This window comes from Protopterus annectens, chromosome 1.part0 (genome assembly GCF_019279795.1).
Source record: "Protopterus annectens isolate FY-2018-M chromosome 1.part0, PAN1.0, whole genome shotgun sequence".
Lineage (NCBI taxonomy): Eukaryota > Metazoa > Chordata > Ceratodontiformes > Protopteridae > Protopterus > Protopterus annectens.
Window position 1 is genome coordinate 1,793,830,104 of NC_056725.1, and position 24,864 is coordinate 1,793,854,967.

A 24,864-nucleotide genomic window follows, 5' to 3' on the forward strand; every position below is an offset into this window, starting at 1 on the left:
ATATACTCATTAAGACCTGGCTTATAGGTAGCCCCTAGGCTAACTATACATCATTTTTCTTTTTTGTCCAATATTTTATGTTTACCATACTTAGACAGATCTTTATCTCATACAATATCAATACCAATGAAAACAAAATGAGATGACGTGTTCCAATTTCTGCTTATACAATGCACTCCTAGATCTCTTACAGTTTAAATCACTAAGGTGTAATGCTATATGGCTCTTAAAGGCCCTGGAGGTTTGACCTACATAAAAAGCCCCGCACTGGCAGACCACCATGTATACTACCCATTCAGTCCGACAGGTAATAAAAGATCTAACTTCATAAACTACTGAAGTAAAAGATCTAGACTGTATATGACCTTGCAATAAATACAATTATTACAACAGTTATAGCCCTTCAAACCACTACCCATCTTTTTATGTGAGGCCAAAAGGCAGAGCTCTAAATTGGTAATGGCTGGCTCCCAGCCAGAAGTGCAGATATCTCCTGGGTCAGCTGTCCATTTTTATATGGTAGTACGCATCCTGAAGATCGATTCAGCACATCGAATTGTCTTGTCCCAGAAAAGGGAGTATAGACTGCAGTCACCATCTTGAACTTTGCTTTTTTTACGGATTTGTTCAGCCTGCTGAGATCCAACATGGGTCTGAAGTTCCCTGTTTTCTTTGGAACTAAAAAGAACCTTGAGTAAGTTCCGGATCCAATTTGGTCTATGGGGACTTCTTGGATGACTTTTTTTCTTAGCAACTTTTGTACCTCTAGGGTTGCCTGATCCCTTTGATAGGGTGGAATGTCTGGGACTGATCTTGTTTGTGGGGGTGGGATGAAGAATGGTATGCTGTATCCCCTGGATATTATCGACTGTACCCATTTGTCTTGAGTGATGTTCAGCCAGGCTTTTGGGTACAGTGATAGCCTGCCTCCAAAGGTGGGCAGGCGGGCCACGTTTCAGGAGTGCCGGAAGGGTCTGCCAGAGAAACTATCTCTGTTGCCCTGATTTTACAGACCTCCTCTACCGTGACATCGGCATCTTCCATTGTTATTTCCCCTTCTGCTCCTGGAGGAAATGTCATCACGTGTGTCCAGCGAAGCTCTTTGGGATTTACAGAACCACATTTTCCTGCCCTTCTGGCCTTTGGGATAAGGCCTGGTAGGGACGGAAAAATGTACTCCCACATCAGACAGAGTTTAACCTTCTTATTCGCACCTGGTAAGAGTCTCTTTAACTTTTGGCCCGGACAAGGATGAGCTGTCAAAAGGGGTGTTTATGAAGGAAGACGAAGGGCTCAGCAAACTTGCAAAGGTGCATCCAGGAATGTCTCCTCAGAGCTATTCCTGTGCCTGCTGTCCTACTCGCTCCATCGGCTGCGTAAGACATGAGCCTCATATAGCAGTTGACTACAGAACTTAAGGTAGCAAGCTGAGAGGTCACCTTGTCTGACACCCCTGCAGCTGTAGAACCTTGGAGGGTATCTCCTAGCTCCTTCAGGAGATCCCTGTGAAGTCTGGTAAAATGAGTTAAGTAGTTCATTGACCTGAGTATAAAGGCTGCTGATGAGAACATATGCTTCCCATATCTGTCCATCGTTCGAGATTCCTTATTCGGTGGATGGACAGATGAAGTCTCAGCTAACTCTTTTTTGGTGGCTGCTGCCACCACCATAGCATTTACCAGGACACCCTTGGTCAGGAATTCCTTTGTCAGAAGGGGCAGTTATGAATTTGTTGAGCCTCCTTGGAACAGGTTTCACAGATTCTGGAGAGACCCATGCCTTTCGACTGACTACATCAAAGGGCTGATCGAAAGGTGGAGACACCCAAGAGATGGAGGGTCAAGATCCAAATGCCTCCAGGTATACGGACTCATATTTAGAAGGGGAAAGGGTCTTCTAGCCACCTCTCTGCTTTAGGATCTCTAGGAAGGCTGAGAAGGAGACATCCTCAGAGGGTGACCATGGGGACCTTTCTGAATCCTCTAAATCCATATCCAACATGACAGACTCCTCAGGGGAGTCTGGATGTTTCCTCTTACAAGTTCTCCGAGGGGCCTCTCTGGAGGGGTCCTCTGGGGAGGTTTAAGAAGAGAGTGGCACCCAATGGGGCATCCTGGGGCACTGGTTCTCTACGCCTGGGGGCAGGGATGGTACAGAGGCAGACACTGGCACTTTTGGGGGAAGAGTGCCTGGATCCGAGGGTGGAGCCGCCAGGTGTGACAGCACTCTCCTCATCACCTGGAAGGCACCATGACCTGGGCCCAAGGGAGCCCCCGATTCCAAAGAGCCAAGAGACTTTCCCCATACCAAGGAGCTGGGCTCCGAGGCCAATATAGGCGCTGAGCTCACTTGCGCCGATGCCCTGAGAGATAGGTTCGGATCCAATAAGGGTCCAATCCAACTCTTCTTCCCAGACCCGACAGGGGAGCATCGGCTCCCAGACCCCTCAACAGAAGATGGTACTGAAGAGATTGGAGCAGAAGTCGGGGCCGAAAACCCAGGGGTGAGACTCGGGCCCGACGGTTCCACCACAAAGACATCTAAACACCCCGGCTCTGAAACCACTCAGGTCACAGGATGAACAGAAGACGGGGCAGTAACAGATGTCAATTCCATTTCCTTAAGGGCTGGACTCGAAAGGATTTTGGCCAGAGCCGGAGTCCAAAGCATCCTCTTGACCATCCACTCCATGGCATCATCCAAAACGCTCCTGGAGGATCGAGAGGACAGAGTCAAGGATTTTAGACTTCCAGCCACCGACTGCAAAAGAGGTGACTGAGGAACTGAGGAGACCGGCTCCAAGGTTGGGGACCGGCTCAGTCTATGGCTCCTAGTCAGTTCCGACAAAACTGGTGGAACCGACGGAGGGGTGTTTTCAGGCCTGAAAGCCTTTGGTTCTGAAGTCATGTCCTTAGATGGCTTTTTTCTGGCTCAGAAGCAGGAGCCAAAGAAGAAGCTCTTTTTGTTAATTTTTCAGACCTTGGGGATTGAGAAGATTTAAATGAGGTCTGGTTTCCTTCTAATGCCTCAGCAAAAGGACCTTTGAGCAATCCCCTAACTATAAGTTGATTGTTGTGTTCCTGCAGGGCCTTGGAACTAAAGCCATGGCAAATTGAGCAGGAATCCTGAAGGTGTACCGCACCTAAGCAATAGACACAACTAGTGTGCCCATCAGTTATAGACATTTTCTGTGTACAGGAGTCACACTTCCTGAAGCCTGACTGCTTCTCTTCATTCCCTTCCTTGGACATAGTGGAAACACAATAACAATAACAACAACACTACGCAGGAAAAAACTATATTCAAGTATTAAGCACACCAAACAAAAAACAGGTAAATACAAAAAAAGCTACCCTACTACTTTTTTTTTTTTTTTTTTTTTAAACAGACACGCAGAGAAGGGACTAGTGGATAGGTCTCTAACTAAAAACAATGATCTCCTCTAGCTAGAGGAGATGCCTCTAACTAAAATGACAAAACTTCTCTGAAGGGAAGGGAAGGGAAGTAGAAAGGGAGAGCCCGCTAACTTAAACGGGCTAAAACCAGAAACGAAGATGAACCCTCTAATTTAAATGGGTTCAGTAAGGACAAACTAAAGTTTTAGAGACGGGATAGGGGTTGTAGGCTTAGCGGAAAGTGATGGCCAAGCACAACAGAATGCAACAAGTGAAAACTCAGAAAATTAGCACAAACTAAAGTCTAAATTCACTTTAAATAGCAAGACAACAATAATTATGTCAAAAACTATTAGAATAATAGCATATTATGTGTCAGAAAAATATGTATTAATGTGTGTATGCTTAATGCTAATTAGAAACTAAATAAGTTAACACTTTCTTCATTCTATTTTATATGCACTGTTTTATACATAGTTGAGTTTCATACGAGACTGAAAAAATGCTTTTTGAAACTGCAGTGTGCTTTCTGAAACTTGCAAGATGCCCTCTGACCTAGTAATTGCTAGCACAGCAATATTCATGTTTATGCCTTTTGGAAATGTACTTGAGAAGCAGGTGGTTATCTGCTAGGTCAGGAGAGAATGAATGAACAAAGCTATATCCTGTAAATGTAATGATTTTAAACAATCAGCTCTGTTCGAAGTACGAGAACATGTGCAGCTGCAGAAGTTTAGAGATAATATAGACAAAGGATTGTTAGAGAAATGAACTACTTGCTTTGTGCTCGAATTAGCCATAGTACCTTGAATGGTAACATTGCATATATCTAACCGGTGGTAGCCAAGGCCACGTTGTTTTCCCTTAGGAAGTTTCTCACAAAAAATTGATAAATCAGCAGAATATTATGAAAGCAATTATTACTAAATGATGATGACAAAACTTGTGATTCACTATGTCAGCTTGGTAGGCAATGTCTTATTAGAAAGTGTATAAAAATGTAAGCATTTCCTGTTTCTAGTTAGACAAACTCTGTATTAGCACGTTTTTGTCTCCTTGCTGCAAGATTAAAGTGCCTTAACCTGAACCTACCGTGTTTTGATCATTTTTAAAGTATATTTTTCCTTTGACATTATGATCCAAAGAAATTCACTTAGCCTGAGCCCAGTGAGAAGCACCTGATCTAGTTTAGCGGCAAATGAGATCTGGGTAATCTTCCCTAGGCATTATGGGATAGGATATAGCCTTGAGCCAGTGGAAGCTCTCGAGCTTTAGTAATAGGCCAAATCAGAACCAATGCTCAGTTCTGAACCCAACCAGTAAGAATGAAGGCGGGATGGGACAACATAACATATAACGATTTCTTCGGGAATATCTTCCAGGGACATCAGTGGTTTAATGAGGGTGAAGTCAGACAAGGATTTTATTTTATTTATTTCATTTTATTTATTTGACATTTGAATCTGACTAGGATAATATCCTATTTTCAGATGAGGACCGGGAAGAAAACTCAGTATTAACATAACATGGTTAAAGTTAAATAAAGTTATTGTTAAGCCTAATACAGAAAAATGACAATATTAACCAAGTAAAAATTCAGTTTCAGCTCATACAATGTGAACCTGCACATGATGCAAATATTTGGACACTACAGTCACTATCTTGTAATTTATGCTCAACCCAAATGTAGCAAAACGAACACTGTCCTGATAGCCAGGGTTTACGGATCATGTACTACTTGGTGTCTTCAGCATAAAAATACACCATACTGATAGCAGATGTGTGATGAACACAACAAAGAGAAGACTCAGCCCAGCAATATGTCATAGCCCACAACTGTGGTAAAAAGTAGCTGATAAACACATACTCAGATAAACTCTGTGCAGCCTGACAGAAGGGTACGATATGAATCAATCAGCTAAGTGATGCAGCAAGTAGCCCACTCAGATAATGTAGATGCTTAATGCCTGAGGTGCTACAAAATCTAATATACAGAAATTTAACAGGACACCGATGGAACTACTACTGTGGTCTCTCTCATTCCTATAAGAGAACACTAGCCACCTGAAACAGAACCGAATTAGCAGCATGCATCCAACTGAGATCAAACTATTAAAAGCATGACTGGTCAGATGATCTCTAATTCAATCATTTCTTCAGAATCATTATCTAATAAAGGAAAACTAGACTGCAGTATTTTATATACTGATGTTTTATTGACCACATTAATAATTTTGTTTTAATAATTTATCTGCCCTGCAGCAGTGTGCAAAGTAGTTCAATAGTATATCAATAATACTTTACATCATATTTGCAACTAAACATTTTCATGCACTTTCACAGTGTGTGTGCTAATTGTCATTACTGGGATTTTAAAAAAAATCTGTCCTCTTTGAAAGACTTCATAAATATTATTTTTTTAGTTCCCTGCAGCAGACTATCAGCTGTGTCAGATCCTGTCCTCATTCACCAAGTCCACCAAACAACCTTAGCCTTCACTGTGCTTCATCTAACCCTCATCCAGTGCCAGTGAGGAAATTGAGAATGCTGGTAAAACATCATACTGCTGCCGGGAAACATATCATAAGCCTCCATCCTGCAGCAAACATGCAAACTCTGCTATGGCTGCCTTTGGGAAGTGTACATCTATGTTCATGTAAACAAAGTCTACTAACCAAAAGGCATGTCACTTACCCTGTGGAGCTCACCAGGAGCTTTAAACTGCTACTGTAGTTTGGCAGGTTACCTCCGTTCACCCATTATAGGTAAACGTGTAGTGGCCCTTCATTCCCATCCTCTTCCATCCAGCCCCTCTGACATCAGCGCTGCTGAATGAACACAGGCCTTCTGGAGTGCAGTCAGAGCTTTACCCCTTTTCTCCATGGGGATAGCGTGACTTTATATTTATACTATTGTGTGGAATGTATACACTGAATGCTGACTGCATAAGACTACATTACCTGACCCTGAGGGATTTCATCTTTCTTGTCCCTGTCCATCATAGGAATAGGCTGAATACCAATCTTCTTCATTTCATCACCCTGCAAAGACAGAGAAGTGCATTTTTGTTTATTCATTAGAATTTATTTTCTGAGGAAAACACAGATCTCAGTGAACCATTTTCAAGTCCATCTTAGGAGTTTATAATTAAAAAAAAAAAGAATGTGAATATTTATACAAACTGTTAATGAGCAGAAGCTTACATAATAATACAGAACTGAACATTTTAAAATATGATTAGAATGACTGTTAATTTAAAAAAACATACAAATAAAAGTGCAATGTAAGATGGGAAATGAGCAGTTTGGATTCAGATCAGTAAGCTTCTCAACTAAACTAATGTCTGCAGTTAGACAGATTGTAGAGAAGAAGCTAGAAATGAAGAATGAGTCCAACTGGGCATTCTTAAACTTGGAGAAAGCATATGGCAAGGTTTCATGAAAGCTGCTTTGGTAGACCCTTGGGGGAAATCAGCAGCCAGAGTGTACATAACTTCTGGACTTTTTTGCCCAAACAAAAATAGAAAATTTACTTATCCTAAAACCCCAAAAAGATATTAACATACAAATTTTCATCGCAATAACCACAATGTTAAGTTTTAGTTTTGTACTGATGCATACTTCGCTATGATGTTACTCTATTTGGATGCATAAATTATTAATAAAATTTTCCATCTTTAAAAAAATTATCCCAGTAATTACGGACAGTAGAAGGAGATAGAGGATGAGTGCACTTACTGCAGCAGTGAGGAATTTGAACATCTACTGTTATGGTAAGGTAAGTGCAACCTACACAACTATACTATTTTCATCATTCTCATTGCCACAGTAGTTTTTGGCTGTTTGGGTTGACTGCCAAACCTTATCCAACCCGGGAAAAGAAAGGATAAGTATCCAGGAGCCCCTGGAGCATGGGGCACTATTGTAGAACAGTACCTCCCCGTTTGGTCTGCTCAGAAGTCAGTGTGACCGACAGGCCAAATCATGCATACATTGGCCGCAGTACACAGCAGAACAGGAAATTTACCCTTTTCCTCAATGTAGTGCAATCTTGGAGCTGGTATATTTAATTTGGGGGTAGGGGGGTGCAGGGGGCTTGCCCCCTGCAAAAAAAAAAAAACAAAAAAAAAAATAGTTGGAGTTAATCTGCTGTTTCTTTAGCATTCTTTATTCAAACATGTCAGGGGGTGTTGGGCGGGACTTGCTACTGGGCACGCGGGGAGGTACTGTTCTACATCATCATCGAGAATGGTTCTAGCAAAGCTAGTCCAGGACCTGGAAAAGAAATCCTGTAAGTCATCCTTTCTAAACATATGTACAAATGACCAGTTGTCTCGAGAAGGCTTCTACAGTCCACCCCTTTCCAATATGCCATCAAAGAAAACAAAGCCCTATTAGAATGTGACCTAATCCTACCTAGAAATGTTATACCATACTGGGAATAACAAGAAATTATGTAGTATGGAGCAACCAACTGGAATTGTCTGAATTAACACAGGTAGGCATTCCACAGCTATATAGCTTTCTTAAGGACTGACACGATAGTACCCAACCTGGAAAAAGCATGACCAGACTATACAGCATATTCTCCTTGTCATTCAAATTCTGAAAGAAATGGGGGGGGGGGGTGACTAGATTAAAGGTACACTCTGAAAGTGGTAAGGATGTATATAGGGGATATTTTCTGCAGGTAACCCTGTAGGCATCACAGAGGCATACCTGGCTTTTGTAACACATGTGTCTAATAATCCCTGTAGTGGCACATCCTTAACAAAAAGTCTGCTCCTTGTACTTGCACCATACTATCAATGTAGCGAGATACACTCGCCTCTCTCGAGATCTGCAGCTGAAGTGCACAATAATAATAATAATAAAAATAATAAAGTCCACAATCAGGTACCTGGGGTTCCTAGAATGCATGAGCCAATCAGGTCCCATTTCTGTGCCCTACCTTAACTCTCCTTCCTCAGACTTTAGTAGATGGAAAAAAACATTTTTTTTATATATTAAACTGTAGCAAATTGTTTTTTCACAAATGTAACAAACAGCTGCCACAATTTATACTTCAGATTGAGCAATACAGCACTCAGGTTTTAGTTAAAAAAAAGAAACAACTTTTTTAAACTGTAGCAAACTGCTTGTTACATTTGCATAATTTTTCCATTTAAAAATAAAGATCCCACTTGTCAGCTGAATAAAAGATAACCTCACATATCCAGAGAACAGCTTGAGCAAAGTCTGAAATGAAGAGGGGATTCACAAGCAGACATTCTGAAACAGATGTCAAATGCTCCTTGCATATGGAGTATATAGGCCATAGGCTAGCAACTCACACAAATGTTTGAGAACCAGTGGTAATAATCTTAGACAGTGCCCTTTTTATAGGTAAGGCACAAACTACAAAATCTTCTCCACTGGTTAATCTAAGAATTCCTAATAGCAAGATTTCTTGCCTCCTTTAGTATATACTGCACATCCTCATACAAAAGGTGCCTAAGAGGTAGTAAAAGTGAATTATCCAGGCAGTCAGTCGATGTTATTTGAGACATGAAGTGCATCAAACCCTTTTGTCTCATGACAGTAGACCCAATCTGTGAGTAAGCTTATTGTAATTACAACCAGCCAATTCCATATGAAGGGAGAACTGATATTACCTGGGCCAAACTGTGTCAGCACAATAATTTCTGGAGTCTCCTTCTGAATCTTCAAAATTACTATAGATATCAGTAGAAATGTATACAGGAACATTCCATACCACAGGAATGAAAATACATCTCTTTTCCAGGCCTGCCTACAAGGATTCCTGCTGAAGAATTTACTTCATTACCTGTTTTAAAAGGTTGCAAACATATCTGTTTGGGGGTTTCCCCACAACTGTTCCATTCCTGGAATACCTCCTCATTCAATTTCCATTCATGAGGTTCTGTTCCCACTCAACTCATGCATCACTACATTTTGCTTTGATGGTATGTAAGATGCTTGAAGGATTATACAGTGCTGTATAGCTGACTCCTATGCTGGCACTGCCAGTCTGCATGGGTGGGTGGGTGGTAGGATCCAGTGCCTCCCAGTTTGCTTATGTATCACATGAATGTGGTATTGTTTCTAATCGCCTGTAATGGTCTCAGGGACCACAGGTCATGAAGACATTCTACAGCATGGATCACAGCTAACATATCTTTGGCATTTATGTACTTTGTTATGTCTGAACTGTCCCACAGGTCTTGCACCTTTATTTCCATAGAAACTGCGCCCAGGTAAAAAAAACTAGGACATCATATTGCCTCTACCACTGCACATCATTCTAGATAAAGCCCAAAACTGGAATCTAAAAAGCCAAGAGAATGAGACTGTTGGGTTGACATTTTTGCAAATCAAAGAAGCCATTAATACTAGAATCCTTCACAAACTGATTGAGAATGAAAAGATCTACAATTAGCCCCTAGGAAATCTTATTCTTTGAAACCAGAGCTATTCTGAAGTAGAAGCCTTCCTCCTTTTGGTCTAAAGGTATGACTCCTAGGGTAAGCATGTGTTGAAGAACCGGAGGAAACAAACTAAGTTTGGTTAAGAGGGTAGGGAGCAATTTTCTTGAAATAAGGTTATGTGTATTCAGTGCCAACTGTAACTCTCCTAAGCCAGTATGAAACAATCTATTGCCAAACGAAAAGACTGAGACAGTCTACAGGACATACTTAGAGATGCGGGGACAGGAGGGCACAAAAAAAAAAAAATATCTGCTTTTACTGTATTTGTGTTTCTTCCTACTTTATTTTGCTTTTGTGTCACCTTAAAAGTACTCAATTGTATTTATTACTGCTTGGTGTAATTCATTCTAAGCCTTTTAGTTTAAGCACTTGGGCTTCAGACCAGTTGTTTTACATTAAGAAGGTTTGTGGTCTGCACTGCAGTGGCAGAACAGGTAGCTTACATCCTTCTAAGTTGGGAACTGCTGATTGAGGGCTCAGTGTCTGTTATTCTAAAAGTGTATTAATTCTGGTTTAAGCACTTGGGCTTCAGGCCAGTTATTTTACATTAAGAGGGTTTGTGGTCTGCACTCGTGTGGGAGGAGAGGCTGGACTCTGCCCTTCTGAGCTGGGAATTTCTGGTTAAAGGCTTATAGTGCCTGCATATCTGAACTGCTTCTTACTAAAATTGGTACACCTTGCTTGCTGTAGCATAGACTAGATCCAGGCCTGCTGAATCTAGCTTTGTTTGTATAACTTGAGTACTAATCCAGGCATTCTTTAAAGTATTCAATTGTATTTGTTACTGCTTGGTAGTAACTTGATTAAAGTGTAGCTATCATTCTAAGTCTTTTGGATTAAGCACTTGGGCTTCAGACCAGTTGTTTTACATTAGGAAGGTTTGTGGCCTGCACTGTGGTGGCAGGACAGGTAGCTTACATCCTTCTAAGTTGGGAACTGCTGATTGAGGGCTCAGTGTCTGTTATTCTAAAAGTATATTAGTTCTGGTTTAAGCACTTGGGCTTCAGGCCAGTTATTTTACATTAAGAAGGTTCATGGTCTGCACTCTTGTGGGAGGACAGGCTGGACTCTGCTCTTCTGAGCTGGGAATTTCTGGTTAAAGGCTTACAGTGCCTGCATATTTGAACTGTTTCTTACTGAAATTGGTACACCTTGTTTGCTGTAGCATAGACTAGATCCAGGTCTGCTGAATCTAGCTTTGTTTGTATGCTTGTTGTTTGTTTGCTTGTTATTTCCCTGAAACGCTAATTCCACCCAAAACGCGGCTTTTCAGCGCTTCTGTGGATCCCTAGTGATATCTGCATTGCTTACTGTACTTATGTCCTTGTTTCATTTGAAAGAAAGTTACTGTTTGTCGTTTTTGCATTTAAGTTACCTGTAACACATTGCATTTAAGTTACCTGGCACTTGCTCACTAAGTCAGCACTAAAAAATTAAAAGCACTACACCCTCACAAACTCCCCTTGAGTACCTTGTTCCCCATTGGCCCTTTTTTCAATTATAAAGGAATTCCCAATACTATTCTAGCATGTCCAAAGATCAGTTGTCAATCTCCTCTCCGGTCCAGCTGGTGAATCTGGGAATCTTGAGGCAATGTTACAACTGCCTCATGTACACAGACAACCCTCTCCTCCTCCCAACAAATTCCAACACATGTGAGAGATGCAACCATATAGCCAAACTGGAGGCTAAGCTCTCTCAACTCAGTACTGGCTTAACCAGTCAGGAGGAGAAGGAAACCACACTCACTACAATTCCAGTCTCACATAGACCTACCATGACAGCAAACCAAACACATAAACACACAAAACATACTCGAGGCTCTAAATAAAAATCTGCCTAAGCAGCAGAGACCTCCAAAGCAGACACCCAAGCAACCGCTACCCCAAAACAAAACACGTGCAACACATAGCTCACAAAGCCAATGTGCTGAACAGTCACAGCCCTTAAGGCTAAACAACACACCTGATACACTTGTAATAGGTGACTCTATAGTCAGGCACACTGACGTCCCGCTCACCAGGCTGAACAAGGAGAAAGTCACGGTGAGCTGACTGTCAGGCGCTAGGATCCGCTACATAACACAAGCACTCAGGTCACTCCAAGGCAAGTACAAATATGACTCAGTCATTGTCCATGCTGGTGTGAATGACCTGAGACGTACCTCCCTGGACTACATGAAAAGAGACATAGAGGAGCTCTCTGAGCATGTAGCCCAGGCCGGTATGACCCTGACCTTGAGTAGCATCTTACCCTCACCAAGAATGATGCCACAATATGAAGACAAGATGATCAATTTCAACAATTGGCTTAAGTATTGGTGTCATTCAAAGGGGATCCAATGCCTGTCAGCCTGGGATGACATGCTCGACAAGCCACGGTGCTTCGCTAGGGACGGCTTGCACCTGTCACCCCTGGGCTTTCGGATATTGGCAAAGGCTCTTGCTACCCCCATAGTGCCTTTTTTTAGGCAAGGCTCAAAAGACAAACCCACCTCCATAGGTATCACAAGGGATAAAAAACTAAGAGTAATGCTACTCAACGCCAGAAGTCTAAACCTCAAGATGCATGCACTCGAAACTCTCCTTAGCATGGAGAACATCGATATCTGTGCAGTAACAGAAACCTGGTTCAAGGCTCCCGAGAGCACCCCAGCACTACCAGGTTATAAGTCATACCATACTTTTCGGCCCCAAAACTTGGACCGAACCACAAAAGGAGGGGGGAATATCAATATTTGTCAAAGATACCCACACCTCCAGGTTGGTGGCACAGCACGAAGCATCAGAGACTATCCATGTGCAACTAACAGTGGGTAAAACTGCCTTCCAGTTTATAGCCTGCTACAGACCACCCTCCCAAACCCAGGAACCCCACTCGGCCTTCCTGAGAACACTGGAAAATAGGAAGGTCTCTCCAAACACCATTATGTTGGGTGACTTCAACTACCCAAACATAGACTGGGAGCATTACTCTAGCTCCAACACCCTAGCCCAAAGGTTCCTAGAATTTATAAACTCAAATGCTATTGAACAACTTGTTACCACTCCCACAAGAGGGGAAAACATACTGGACCTGATCATCACCAACATGGGGACTCTATGCTCCAGACCAGAAGTGTATCCCTCACTGGTAAGATCAGACCATAAACTAATCTCACTGGATATTCACATCCCGACCCCTCCCCCTGCCCAGAAAACCACAGTGAAAAACTTCTCTAAAGCAAATTTAACACTCCTCAAAACAGCGGTGGAATCCTTCAAAGCCCCCGGGCCTGTGGAAAATACAGCCCAGACCGCAGAATCCTTTATAAACGCATTCTATGAACACCTTCAGGAATGCATGGATCATGCATTCCCAAATAAAACCAAGACCCAATCCTCCAAAGGCAGACGTCCTGTCTGGTGGACCCCAGCCATAAACAAACTATACAATAGAAGGAGGAAGCTACTACATGATAGAGCAAAATCCCAAAAAGGGAAGTCATCTCTGATCAGTATTAGCAAAAAACTACGGGCATTCATAAAATCGTCTAAGGCCAGCTTTGAGAGAAAAATTGCACAGGACACTAAGGATAATCACAAGGCTTTCTTTAGTTAAGTTAGGAACCTAGGTGGGAATTCCCAGATATGTACAGAATTAGTCCAAAATGACAAAAAATACACCGAACCCACAGACATTGCCAACATCCTAGCTGACAGGTTCAGTGCAAACTTCTCCTCCCCTCCCCTCCCCACCAAAAGGGCAAATATCTGTCCCAGCAGAGTGCTGCCCCCCTGACATCTCAGATGCTCAGGTAAGAGCCGCCCTCTCCAAAGCAAAAAACACAGCATCAATGGGACCAGACGGTAGCCTGGGCTGCGTCCTACATGAACTCCAAGAAGAGCTAAACCCAAACATAAAACTACTGTTCAATCTCAGCCTTACTACAGGATATGTACCCAAAGAGTGGCGTACAGCAACAGTGGTCCCTCTCCACAAAGGTGGTGCCTCAACGGATCCAGGAAACTATCGCCCCATAAGCCTGACTAGCTTGGTCTGCAAAGCTATGGAAAGAATCATCATGGACCTCATAAATAAAGATATTGGGGACCTACAGACACTGGATCCTACCCAGTTCAGCTTTGTTAAGGGCAGATCCTGCCTCTTAAACCTGGTCGATTTCTTTGAAACAGTCACCAAGGCCATTGACGAGGGGAAGGTGGTCCACACAGCCTACCTGGACCTCGCAAAAGCCTTCGATACAATACCCCACTCGGGCATTATAGATAGGCTCACCAGCTTAAATATAAACCCCTATGTCACTAGATGGGTTGCAAACTGGCTCAAGGACAGAACCCACATGGTTAGAATTGCTGGAGCCAGGTCAGACTCCAAACCAGTTACAAGTGGCATCCCACAAGGCTCAGTCCTGGGACCTCTCTTGTTCGGTATATATTTCTTGGAGGTACAGGCCAACACGGAAGGACTGTGGCTGACCAAGTTCACAGATGACTGCAAACAGGGCGCCATAATCGAACCTCCAGCCGACACAAGCATCCTCCAAAAGGGCCTCATAGAAACAGACAACTGGTGCCAGAGCCATGGCCTCAAGCTAAATGCCAAAAAGTGTATAGTCATCCCCTTTGGCAAAAACAAAGTGCCCACTAATTACCACATAGGTGGTAATCCATTAAGTACATAAGAAGTAATTAGGGACCTGGGGACCCAAGTTGATAGCAATCTCTCATTTGACAACCACGTGGCCAAAGTGGTTAGAAAAATATTTTATATAGCCCACCTAATAATGAAGGGATTCACATCTAGATCAGGGGAGGTCATCGTGCCTCTTTACTCATCCCTCATCAAGCCCATAATTGAGTACAATGCCCCTTTTGGGATGTACCTTACCAGACACCTGCAGCAACTAGAAAGACCCCAAAAGTACCTCACCAAGAGGATCAAAGGGCTCAAACAGATGCCATATGCTGCCCGGTTAAAGAAACTCCAGCTCTACTCAGTGGCATACCGCCTGCTCAGAGGCGATCTGTGCCTGACGTATAAAGCCATGTCCAACCCGGAATTAATGGACATGCTGCATCTCAGAAAATCCAAATCCCATCAAGCTACGCGCTTGAGAGACTTGAACCTCAGCACTGAAATAAATAGGACATGTTGGAGGGACAGATTCATAACCCAGACGCTCCCTTCACTCTGGAATAAAATCCCAGTCCAGGTTAGGCAGAGTCCCTCATTGACTATCTTCAAGAGGAATCTTGATGAGTGGATGGGAGATCGTAGGTTTACCCCGGGTATCACTTCTGTGTCACTGTTAGACAGAGGCACAGTATACTAACCTCGAAAAAGGGCATAGCAAAATTAATTTAAAATGGGTGGCGAAAGCCAAACACACTCTGGCTAGGCTTATAAATGCCCTAGGGCAGATAGCCTAGTATGAACCTATGACATGAGCACATAATACAATTTCTTGATGTTGAGTTATATGTGGGTTTAAGTGGTAAGGTACAGTTCAAACCATTTCACAAGGATACTGCTGTGAATAATTTTTTGCATGCCAGTAGTTCACATCCACCACATTTGATCAAGTCACTACCATATGGGGAATTTAAGCATATTTTTAACAACACATTTGAGAAAGTTCAATTGGGGTTGGAGTTTAGTAAAGTTAGACATGGGTTACTAAGCTGGGGATATTCTTGAAATTGTATTCATGAGGCTGAAGCCAAGGTTGCAGGGGTGAAAGAACGTTTGGATGTAGATCCCTTTATTGGAATTGTCAGAAATAATACGGGAGTTACATTTGGTAAGGTTAGTGGGCACCCCGCAGATGAGAAAGATGCCTTATTTTTTGTGAACAGATTTTCCCCTTTTTCTTTTATCAGTGAAGATGATAATTTGTGTAAATTATTTCCAAACAGAGTAACTTTCGCTTTTCATAGTTTTTTTTTTAACTTAATGGAGTTATTAAATTTAACAGAAGGAAAAACGGAAATTGGTGAGGTAGGATCTTTTCCATGTGGCAAGTGTAAAACTTGTAATAACATGAAAAATCTGATGGGGCGGATATCAATGGAAAGAAGTATAGAGCTAGGGATCACCTTGATCGTGGTTCTTATGGAGTGGTTTATATTTTGGGCTGTGAATGTTCCCCTACTAAGTGGTATGTAGGACAGACAAAGGGAGAGTAAAACTGAGAATTTTGGAACATCTTTGGGACATAAGAAATGTGAGATTGGACAGTCCAGTTGCTTAACATTTTTATTCTGTACATAATGGTCTGACTGACAGTTTTTTCTTTAGTGTGCTGGCCAGACTACAATGTGAAGCAATTAGTGAAAATGATTTTGTACAGAAACTATTGCAGTTGGAAACAAGATTCATTATTAATTACAGAACAGTATATCCTTTGGGAATGAACTTGGAGATTAATTTTGGTATCTGACACATTTAAGCTGGAGTGCAATACATTTAAACAGGTATTTGTGAATATGCACTATCTTTTTAAGGGATTTGAGTGGAATGTTTTTGGAACACTGGCAATTGTTTTTTAAATGTTTGATTGATTGTGTGTCAAGTAATTCAATCACATTTGTATAAATTTGACTGCTGCAGTTGATGTAAAATACTCCTTGAAAGCATTGTAGCCGAGGTACCAGAAGCAGACGCATTAAAATGTTGCAGTCCATACGCTGTGCTCCTTTGTATGTTTATATTTTATTCCAGTTCTACTTCTTTGGAAGGTTGTTTTTGTGTAAGGTATGCATAACTCTCAACCTCTTAGTGCAAGAAATCTGGACAAAACCTGAAACAATGGGGATACAATTGCAATAAAATTAGGGATAGATTTTAAATATCACTCTTTTTAACTTAGAAAGTTGCTGGAATAACATGATTTATGTTTGCATGTATTTTCTGAAGGATATGAAGTCTGAAACTCATACATATGTCATTCTTTAGTCACTTTAGTCCTCTATGATTTGCCAGAAAATCACAAATTTAATGAGAAACAGACCAAAACTATGAAGCTAAACCTGGACAGTTGACAATGTATGTTAAACACAAAGCCACACACATCTACCTTCTTTCTGCACTCACACAGTAACACACACACACACACACACACACACACACACACTACAAACAAACAAACCATATGAACCAATGAAGTTGCTTTATTCTCTCAACTGTAAAGCAGGGGAGACACAATCTTAAAGCACAGCCCTGCTGCAAGGCTACTACTACCTAACATTATCAACTCTGTTTTCACAGCTAATGAGACTGCAAACCTTTTAAAACATTTTATTATAACCCACTTTCCCAACTGTACAGCAGCAAGACAAAAAGTGATGTCTTTTGAACCTCTGCACAATATATTTCACGAATGAGTTCTGTACAGTTAAAAGGCCAGGTCAATATGTTTTCAGCTATTATATTGCTGAGTCCCATTTCATATTACACTTCCTGCCACAATTCACACAAAATCACTACACACAATGCCAGTAAAAGTAACATTCTAGAAAAATTGCAGCACATTTTTTTTTACCTTAGATATGATTTATGACAACTCAGTACATATTTTGTTCCTGGACATGTATCTCATCATGCACTCAAAATAGATTAGATATACTCACATCTTAAAGAAGCTGAAAACAATGCATGGTTCCCAGAACCTTATTCTAGCACTGTACCATACCAACAACAGGCTGTATCTCTTGAAATATTTTAACATCTTCATCTGAATTTTATTGTGTATCAAGTGTGCTTATTCTGATATAAACTGCTTGCATCTTGTGCTTTTAGATGCAAACTCCATTGAAACACCACTCCAATGTGAGAAGGGATCATGTGCAAGTTGTGTGACTTTAAAATAATGAATATCTTTGAACTCTCAGATTCTAACGGATGAAAAGCTACAACAGGGATGTAGTCTTAGTACAAATAAAAATTCTGAAAGCCAAAACATAGTTTGTGTCTTCATCTATCTTAAGATATATCACAAAATAAGAAGTTATGTACCTACCATAACGTTCCATGTTAGTTGTCTTCATCTCGCCTTCTTTCTTGCTGTTTGGGATCGGAGCCGATCCTCGGCTCCAACTCGTCCATCTTCAATAGCTTGAGAGCTGTTTACTGGCTCGAGGCTACCCCTTATCCCATGATGCCTAGCAATAGCTATCCAGATCTCATTTGAAATAGCTAATCCAGACATAATAAGAGAACTAGTTATCAAAAAACTGGTTGTTCCATGCACTCTAATATCTAGAATAGGTTAGGAAGACCTGGCCAGAAGAATAACAATAAAAGAATACTCAGCCAGTGAAAAAAGGAACTCCTCTCAATCCACTAGGACAGGGGAAGGAGGGAGGGACACAAGAAAGAAGGTGAAATGAAGACAACTGACATGGAACGTTATGGTAGGTACATAACTTCTTAATGTTAAGTTGTCTATCTCACCTTCATTCTTGCTGTTTGGGAAAGCGTCCCTAGCACCTAACACCCTGGGTGGCTCAGTGGAACAGACTCTTCAGAACAGTGGAACCAAAGTCAGCTCTGCTCTGGGAGACCGTATTCACCTTGTAATGAGAAATAAAGGTATAAAGGTTTGCCCATGTGGCAGCTGCACAGATGGAATCCATGGGCAACCTAGACTGAAAGGCTACGGAGGTGGCTAACGCCTGAGTAGAATGACCTTTCTGTTTAATTGGTAACTCTTTGTTCCTTAACTGGTAAATAAAAGTAATAGTGTGGGACAACCATCTGGATAAGGTCACCTTGGAAACTGGGAGACCTTTTTTATTTAAGGCATAAGAAAGGAATAATTGGTCTGACTTTATTTCTTTAGTTCTGTGCTGTAAAAACGCAGTTGTCTATGAACGTCCAATTGGTGAAGTTTGTACTCTGCCTTTTGCTATGATTAGGGAAGAACACAGGGAGATCTATAGACTGGTTTAAATTATTTTCTGAGCAGACTTTAGGCAGAAATGAAGGATTAGTCCTCAGAGCAACTCTGTCCTTGTGAAACACCAGGTAGGGAGGACGAACACATAGTGCTTGAAGTTCTGAGACATGCCTAGCTGAAGTGATAGCTACTGGAAAGAGTGTCTTTCAAGAAAGAAACTTGATGGAGCAGGATGCTGCTGGTTCAAAAGGAGGCAGAATTAAGGAAGTTAGGACTAAATTAAGGTCCCAAGGGGGAGGGGGATCTCTCACTGAAGGTCTAAGAAGAGATGTTCCTCTCAAAAAGGCTTTACAGAACTTATGAGACATAATGTTAGCATTTGACAAACCAATATGAAAATTAGAAATGGCCACTAATTGTACCCTAATCATAGTGGAAGCAGCCCCGGAGTGAAACAGTTGCACCAGGAATTCAAGAATTTCGTGGACTGGGGCTGAGAAGGGATCCACATTCCTAGACTCTGCCCAACAAGAAAAACGTTTCCATTTGCTAGCATAATTTTTTCTCGTTGTAGACTTATGAGAGGAGACAATAATCTCATGGACTGCTGGGGAAATGCTGGGAAGCCTGGCTAAGGTTGGAAGTGGCGCAACCAAGCTGTGAACTAGAGAGTTTGGAGGGATTGATTCAACCTGCCTGACTGATGAATCAGGAGATTTGGAATTGGGTCCAGAGTCCAGGGCTGATCGAGAAGGTAATGGTGCAGGAACGGGAACCATATCTGTTGAGGCCAGTAGGGGGCAATGAGGATAATTTTTCAACCCAACAATTTTGCTTTCTGTATGAGTTTTGGTATGAGGGGAAATGGAGAAAAAGCATAAAGAAGTCCCTGAGGCCAATCATGGACTAGAGCGTCTCTGGGTATGTGACCTGGAAGCGGAAGAAGGCAGTAGTTGCTGCATTTGCTGTTGAAGGGGGTGGCAAAAAATCACAGGAAGGCTGTCCCCATTTGCCGAAAATAAGATCCGCAACTTTCTTATTCAGAGACCACTCATGAGGCATGAGGATAGCTCTGCTGAGCCTGTCCTCTATGACGTTGGATCTCCCAGGGATGTGCGTTGCAATCAGAAAACGTTGGGAAGAAATCGCCCACTGCCAATGTCTGAGTGCTTCTCGACACAGGGGGTAGGATCTGGTTCCACCCTGCTTGTTGATGTACCACACCACTGACATTGTCTGTTTGAATTGCAATGGTCCTGAAAGGAAGAGAGTCTTGAAGAGCTTGCAACGCTAGGAGCACGGCTTTCATTTCTAGGACATTTATGTGCAGATGGTATTCATGAGGTTGCCAAGTGCCTTGGACTGTCCTACCCAGATAATGCCCCCCCCACTCTATCAGGGAGGCGTCTGTCATCACTGTGGCTACCGGAGGGGGTTGTATGAAAGGTCTGCCCTGAGTAACTAATGGGGAGACCATCCACTAAGAAAGGTGTCTTTTGCATGTCACCATGTCGGAGCGCGCTAGTGGGAGTAGAAGAATGGCAGCTGCCATGGAGCCCAGAGTTTGAAGGACATACCTGACTTGGATCCTTTTGCTCTGCTTTAGAATTTGCACTTGTTGATGAACTGTGGACACTCTTTCTAGTGGCAACCTTGCAAACATTTCCCTTGTGTTTAAGTCTGCTTCTATGTAAGTGATAGATTGACAGGGCAACAAGGCAGATTTTTCGAAATTTATTGTAATACCTAGCTGAGTGCAGGATGTGATTGTATAATGCTGTGCTTGTAGGAGTTGATGCCTGGTGGTAGCAGTGAGGAGCTAGTCATCTAGATATGAAAACACCTGGAATCCTTGACGTCTCAGGTGAGCCGTGACCACTGCTATACATTTGCTGAGCACCCTGGGGGCTGTGGTGAGACTAAAGGGCAGAGCTCTGAACTGGTAATGACTGGCCCCCACCGAAAGCGAAGAAATCGCCTGGAGCGTCTATCCATCTTGATATGGTAGTATGCGTCCTGAAGATCTATAGAGCACATCCAATTGTCCTGACCCAGGAAGGGTAGAATGGACTGTAGCATGACCATTTGAAACTTTGTTCTTTGTATAGATTTGTTTAGTCTGCTGAAATCCAGAAATGGTCTCCAGTCCCCTGTCTTTTTTGGTACCAAAAAGAACCTTGAGTAAGTTCCAGATCCATGCTGGTCTGCAGGGACTTCCTGGATGGCTCTTTTTTCTAGCAATTTTGAAACTTCTATTACTGCTTGCTCCTTCAGACTGGGTGGAACATCTGAAAGGGTCTTCTTTGAATATAAGGGGGGGTTGAAGGAAGGGAATGTTGTAACCTCCAGATATAATGGACCATATCCATCTGTCTTTTGTTAAATTTTGCCAGGCTTTTGGATACAGTGAAAGTCTTCCCCTGACTGCCTGCAGAGGTGAGCAGCCGGGCAACCCTTCAGGGATGCTGGAAGGGCTTATCAGAGAAAGATTCTCTGTTGCCCTGGTTCTGCGGACCCCTCTGCCACGAGGGCGGCATCTATTATTATTGTTTCCCCCCTGCCTCTAGAGGAAAAATCACTACATGTGTCAGGCAAGGCTCCCTGAAATTTACGGAACCACATCCTCCCCCTCTTCTGACCCTTGGGGTAAGGTCTAGAGGGAGTGGAAAAACGGACTTGCATGGCAGAGAGAGTCTTGTCTTCTTGCTCACACCTATTCAACGTGTCTTTCACCTGTGGCCCAAACAGAAAGGAGCCATCAAAGGGGATATTGGTGAAGGACGCTCGAAAGGGTTCCGCAAAGTGACACAGCCGCATCCATGCATGCCTCTTAAGGGCTACACCCATGCCCACAGCTCTACTCGCTCCATCGGCTGCATAGGAAATGAGCCACAAGGAGGAGTTAACTACAGAATTAAGCGTCACTAGCTGGGAAGCTACTTTGGCTTGTGCACCCTCAGCTGTAGGATCTTGAAGTGTATCTCCAAGCTCTTTAAGGACATCCCTTTGAAGTCGAGTAAAATGACATAGATAGTTCAGTGACCTCATGGAGAAGGTCGCTGAAGCAAACATTCGCTTTCCGTACCTGTCCATCATCCTAGACTCCTTGTTAGGGGGATGAACAGATGAAGAGGTCTCCGCTAACTCTTTTTTGGTGGCTGCTGCTACCACCATGGCATCAACGGGCACACCTTTAGAAAGGAATTGCTTATCCTGGGGAGCTGTAATAAATTTACCAGGTGTCCTCGGAGTTAGTTCCACTGTGTCTGGAGCTGACCAAGCCTTTCAAGCCACTACGGACATAAGTGGGTTGAAAGGCGGAGAAACCCAGGAGGTAGAAGGTCGGGAACCAAAAGCATCCAAGAATACAGATTTATCCTCAGTAGGGGCTAGGGGAATCCAGTTCCCCCTCTGCCTAAGCATTTCCAGGAAGACCGAGAAGGAAACATCTTCAAAGCGGGATTTCGGGGACCCTTCCAATTCATCTAAGTCTGTATCAGAAGTGACAGACTCAGGGGAGTCAATGTGCTTCCTTTTGCACTTCTTCTTCTGAGTGATCAGCGGAGGCCTCGGAAGAAGTGGAAACACCCAATGGGGTGTCCTGGAGCATATGTTCCCTACGCTTGGGGTCTGGAGGAGGAGTAGAGGTTGGCACAGACACTACGGGGGAGGGAGCTGGTGGGGCTCATAGTGGAGCTGACTCGGGGGACAGCACACTCCACATGACCTCAAAGGCATGCCTGCCTCGAGGCAGAGAAAGCTCCAGTTACAAAGAAATAGGAATCTTTCTCCGCGCTGAGGGGGACAGCTCTGAGGCTGATGTTGGAGCTGAGCTCACCTGTGCTGATGCTCCGAGAGGGAGAACAGGGTCGGACAAGGGTCCAATGCCACTCGCCCCCTCTGAGCCGATTGAGGGAGCCCCGGCATCCAGATCCCTCAATGGAAGGTACCATCAAGGTAATCAGAGCCGATGTTGGAACCGAAGGAGTTATAGTTATCGGAGCCGACGGTTCCACTACCCGAACCCCAACGAACTCAAGCTCTGAGCTCAATGGAGTCGGAGGAGGAACAGAAAGGGAGGTGGATGGAGCCGATACCTGTTGAGGAGGGCTAGACAACATTTTAGCTAGTGCCTGTGATTTTAGCAACCTACTTACTATTCTCTCCACATCATGATCCAACAGCCTAGAGGATCGAGAGGAGTGTAAAGAGCGGTGGCTACATTCACTTTGCAATAATGGAGAGCCAGGAGCTGAATGAACTGACCCTAACGAAGGGGACCTAAGCCTTTTATGGCTCTGAAAATTCCGATGGAGCCGACGGAGGGGTTGTCTTGTAGGTGCCAGCCGAAACCAACATACTCGGTAAATCCTGTACCGGGGTCGACTCCAAAGGTGGAGCCGACGGTTTAGAGGATTTTGGGGATTTTACTGGCTGTGAACTCTTTGCTGGTGAATCCTGAGGTTTTAACAGACCCCTAAGGATCAATTTGTTCTTCCGTTCCTGCAGGACTCTTGGACTAAAGGCATGGCAGATAGAACAAGAGTCCTGCAGGTGAACAGTGCCCAAACAATAAACGTAACTAGTGTGCCCGTCTGTCAGAGACATTTTCTGACAGCACGAGTCACACTTTTTAAATCCAGATACTTTAGTTTCTTTAGACATATCAACCACAAAAAAAACAAGCACCAGAAGAGAAACACAGATAGAAAAAATATCTACTCTAGTCAACAACAGACTATGTAAAAATATATAAAACAAATTCCCTTTTTTTTTTTTTTTATTAACAATAGCAAAAAACAGAGGAAAGGAGTGCATCTAAGTTAAACGGCTTCCTTGGGAAGGGAGTGGGGGAGGGGGAACTCTCTAACTTAAACAAATTCTACTATAAAGGACTACAGGAGAACAAGGTACTCAACAACAAACACTAGTAAATAAAACTAAGAAAAGGTAGTTTATCTAAAGTTTTATGGAGTATAAGAATATATTTCTACACAAAAAATGTGAAAATACAAGCCTGAGTTAGAAAACAACACACCTCACAGCTGAAGCGGCAAATGAGATCTGGGTAGCTATCACTAGGCATCATGGGATAAGGGGTAGCCTTGAGCCAGTAAACAGCTCTCCAGCTATTGAAGATGGCCGAGTCGGAGCCGAGGATCGGCTCTCATCCCAAACAGCAAGAATGAAGGTGAGATAGACAACTTAACATTAATAGTTTTACTGCATTTTGCACATAGCCTGTCCCTTGAAATAAGCACTTTGTGATAAAATACACACTAATTTTGAAGATGAAAAAGTCATATGAACTGAGCCCCCCCCAGCCAATTATGCTACTCTTTGTCACTGCTGACAGCAAGCATTAGAAAAGATGGGCCACAATTAGGCACCTGCCAGAGATGTTTCAAGGATTTTTCAGTTTTTGCTGCCCTCCATACCTGGACATTGTCAGATACATTTCAGCTTAAACAAACAAGATATTATCATCACCATAACTAACAACTCAATTTAACCACGTTCTAACTGGGTAGACCGCTGATATTTAACTGTCATCAATTGAAAGAAATTATGCCCATAGTAAAGGAGTTTAGGTTACTGTTACCTTGTTTTTTGTATGCACACTTCCCTTCACAATCTAGATCCATAATTATTTTGTTGTGATCTGGTTACCATATGTCAGATGCTTTCACCCCCCCTCCATCTTCTTGCCTTGGTACAGCTCTATATAGTTTTACTCTGTTCACTTTAAAGATTTCCTGTCTTTACATATATATTCCAACCCATTAAACATAGACACACACAGACACACACACCACAAAATAATGAATTTCACTTTCTACCCCCACCCACATACATACATACTAACACAACGCAATACAGTAGTGGGTTCCTCTTTGTACCCAGTCTCTCTCTCTCTCACACACACAAACCATCTCAACGGAATGGCAAGTTTAAATTCCACGCTTAAGTGTAGACTGTTTTTGCATCTGCACTGGAGTGCATGTGACACACACACGGTCCTCCTTAAAGGAGAAGACGCCGCCAACTACAGTGTGAAGAAGTTCTTTTTTTTTTTTTTTTGA

At 42.7% G+C, this 24,864-nt stretch overlaps 1 protein-coding gene across 2 annotated transcripts in view; it reads right to left on the reverse strand.

Moving 5' to 3' along the window:
* Positions 1-24,864, reverse strand: part of PDE10A (phosphodiesterase 10A) — a 4,065,478-nt gene that overhangs the window by 169,829 nt on the left and 3,870,785 nt on the right. For both annotated transcript variants that reach the window (XM_044069581.1, XM_044069571.1), the window contains exon 20: positions 6,356-6,436. In XM_044069581.1, coding sequence (XP_043925516.1) covers positions 6,356-6,436 — 81 coding nt within the window. The remainder of the gene's footprint in view (positions 1-6,355; positions 6,437-24,864) is intronic.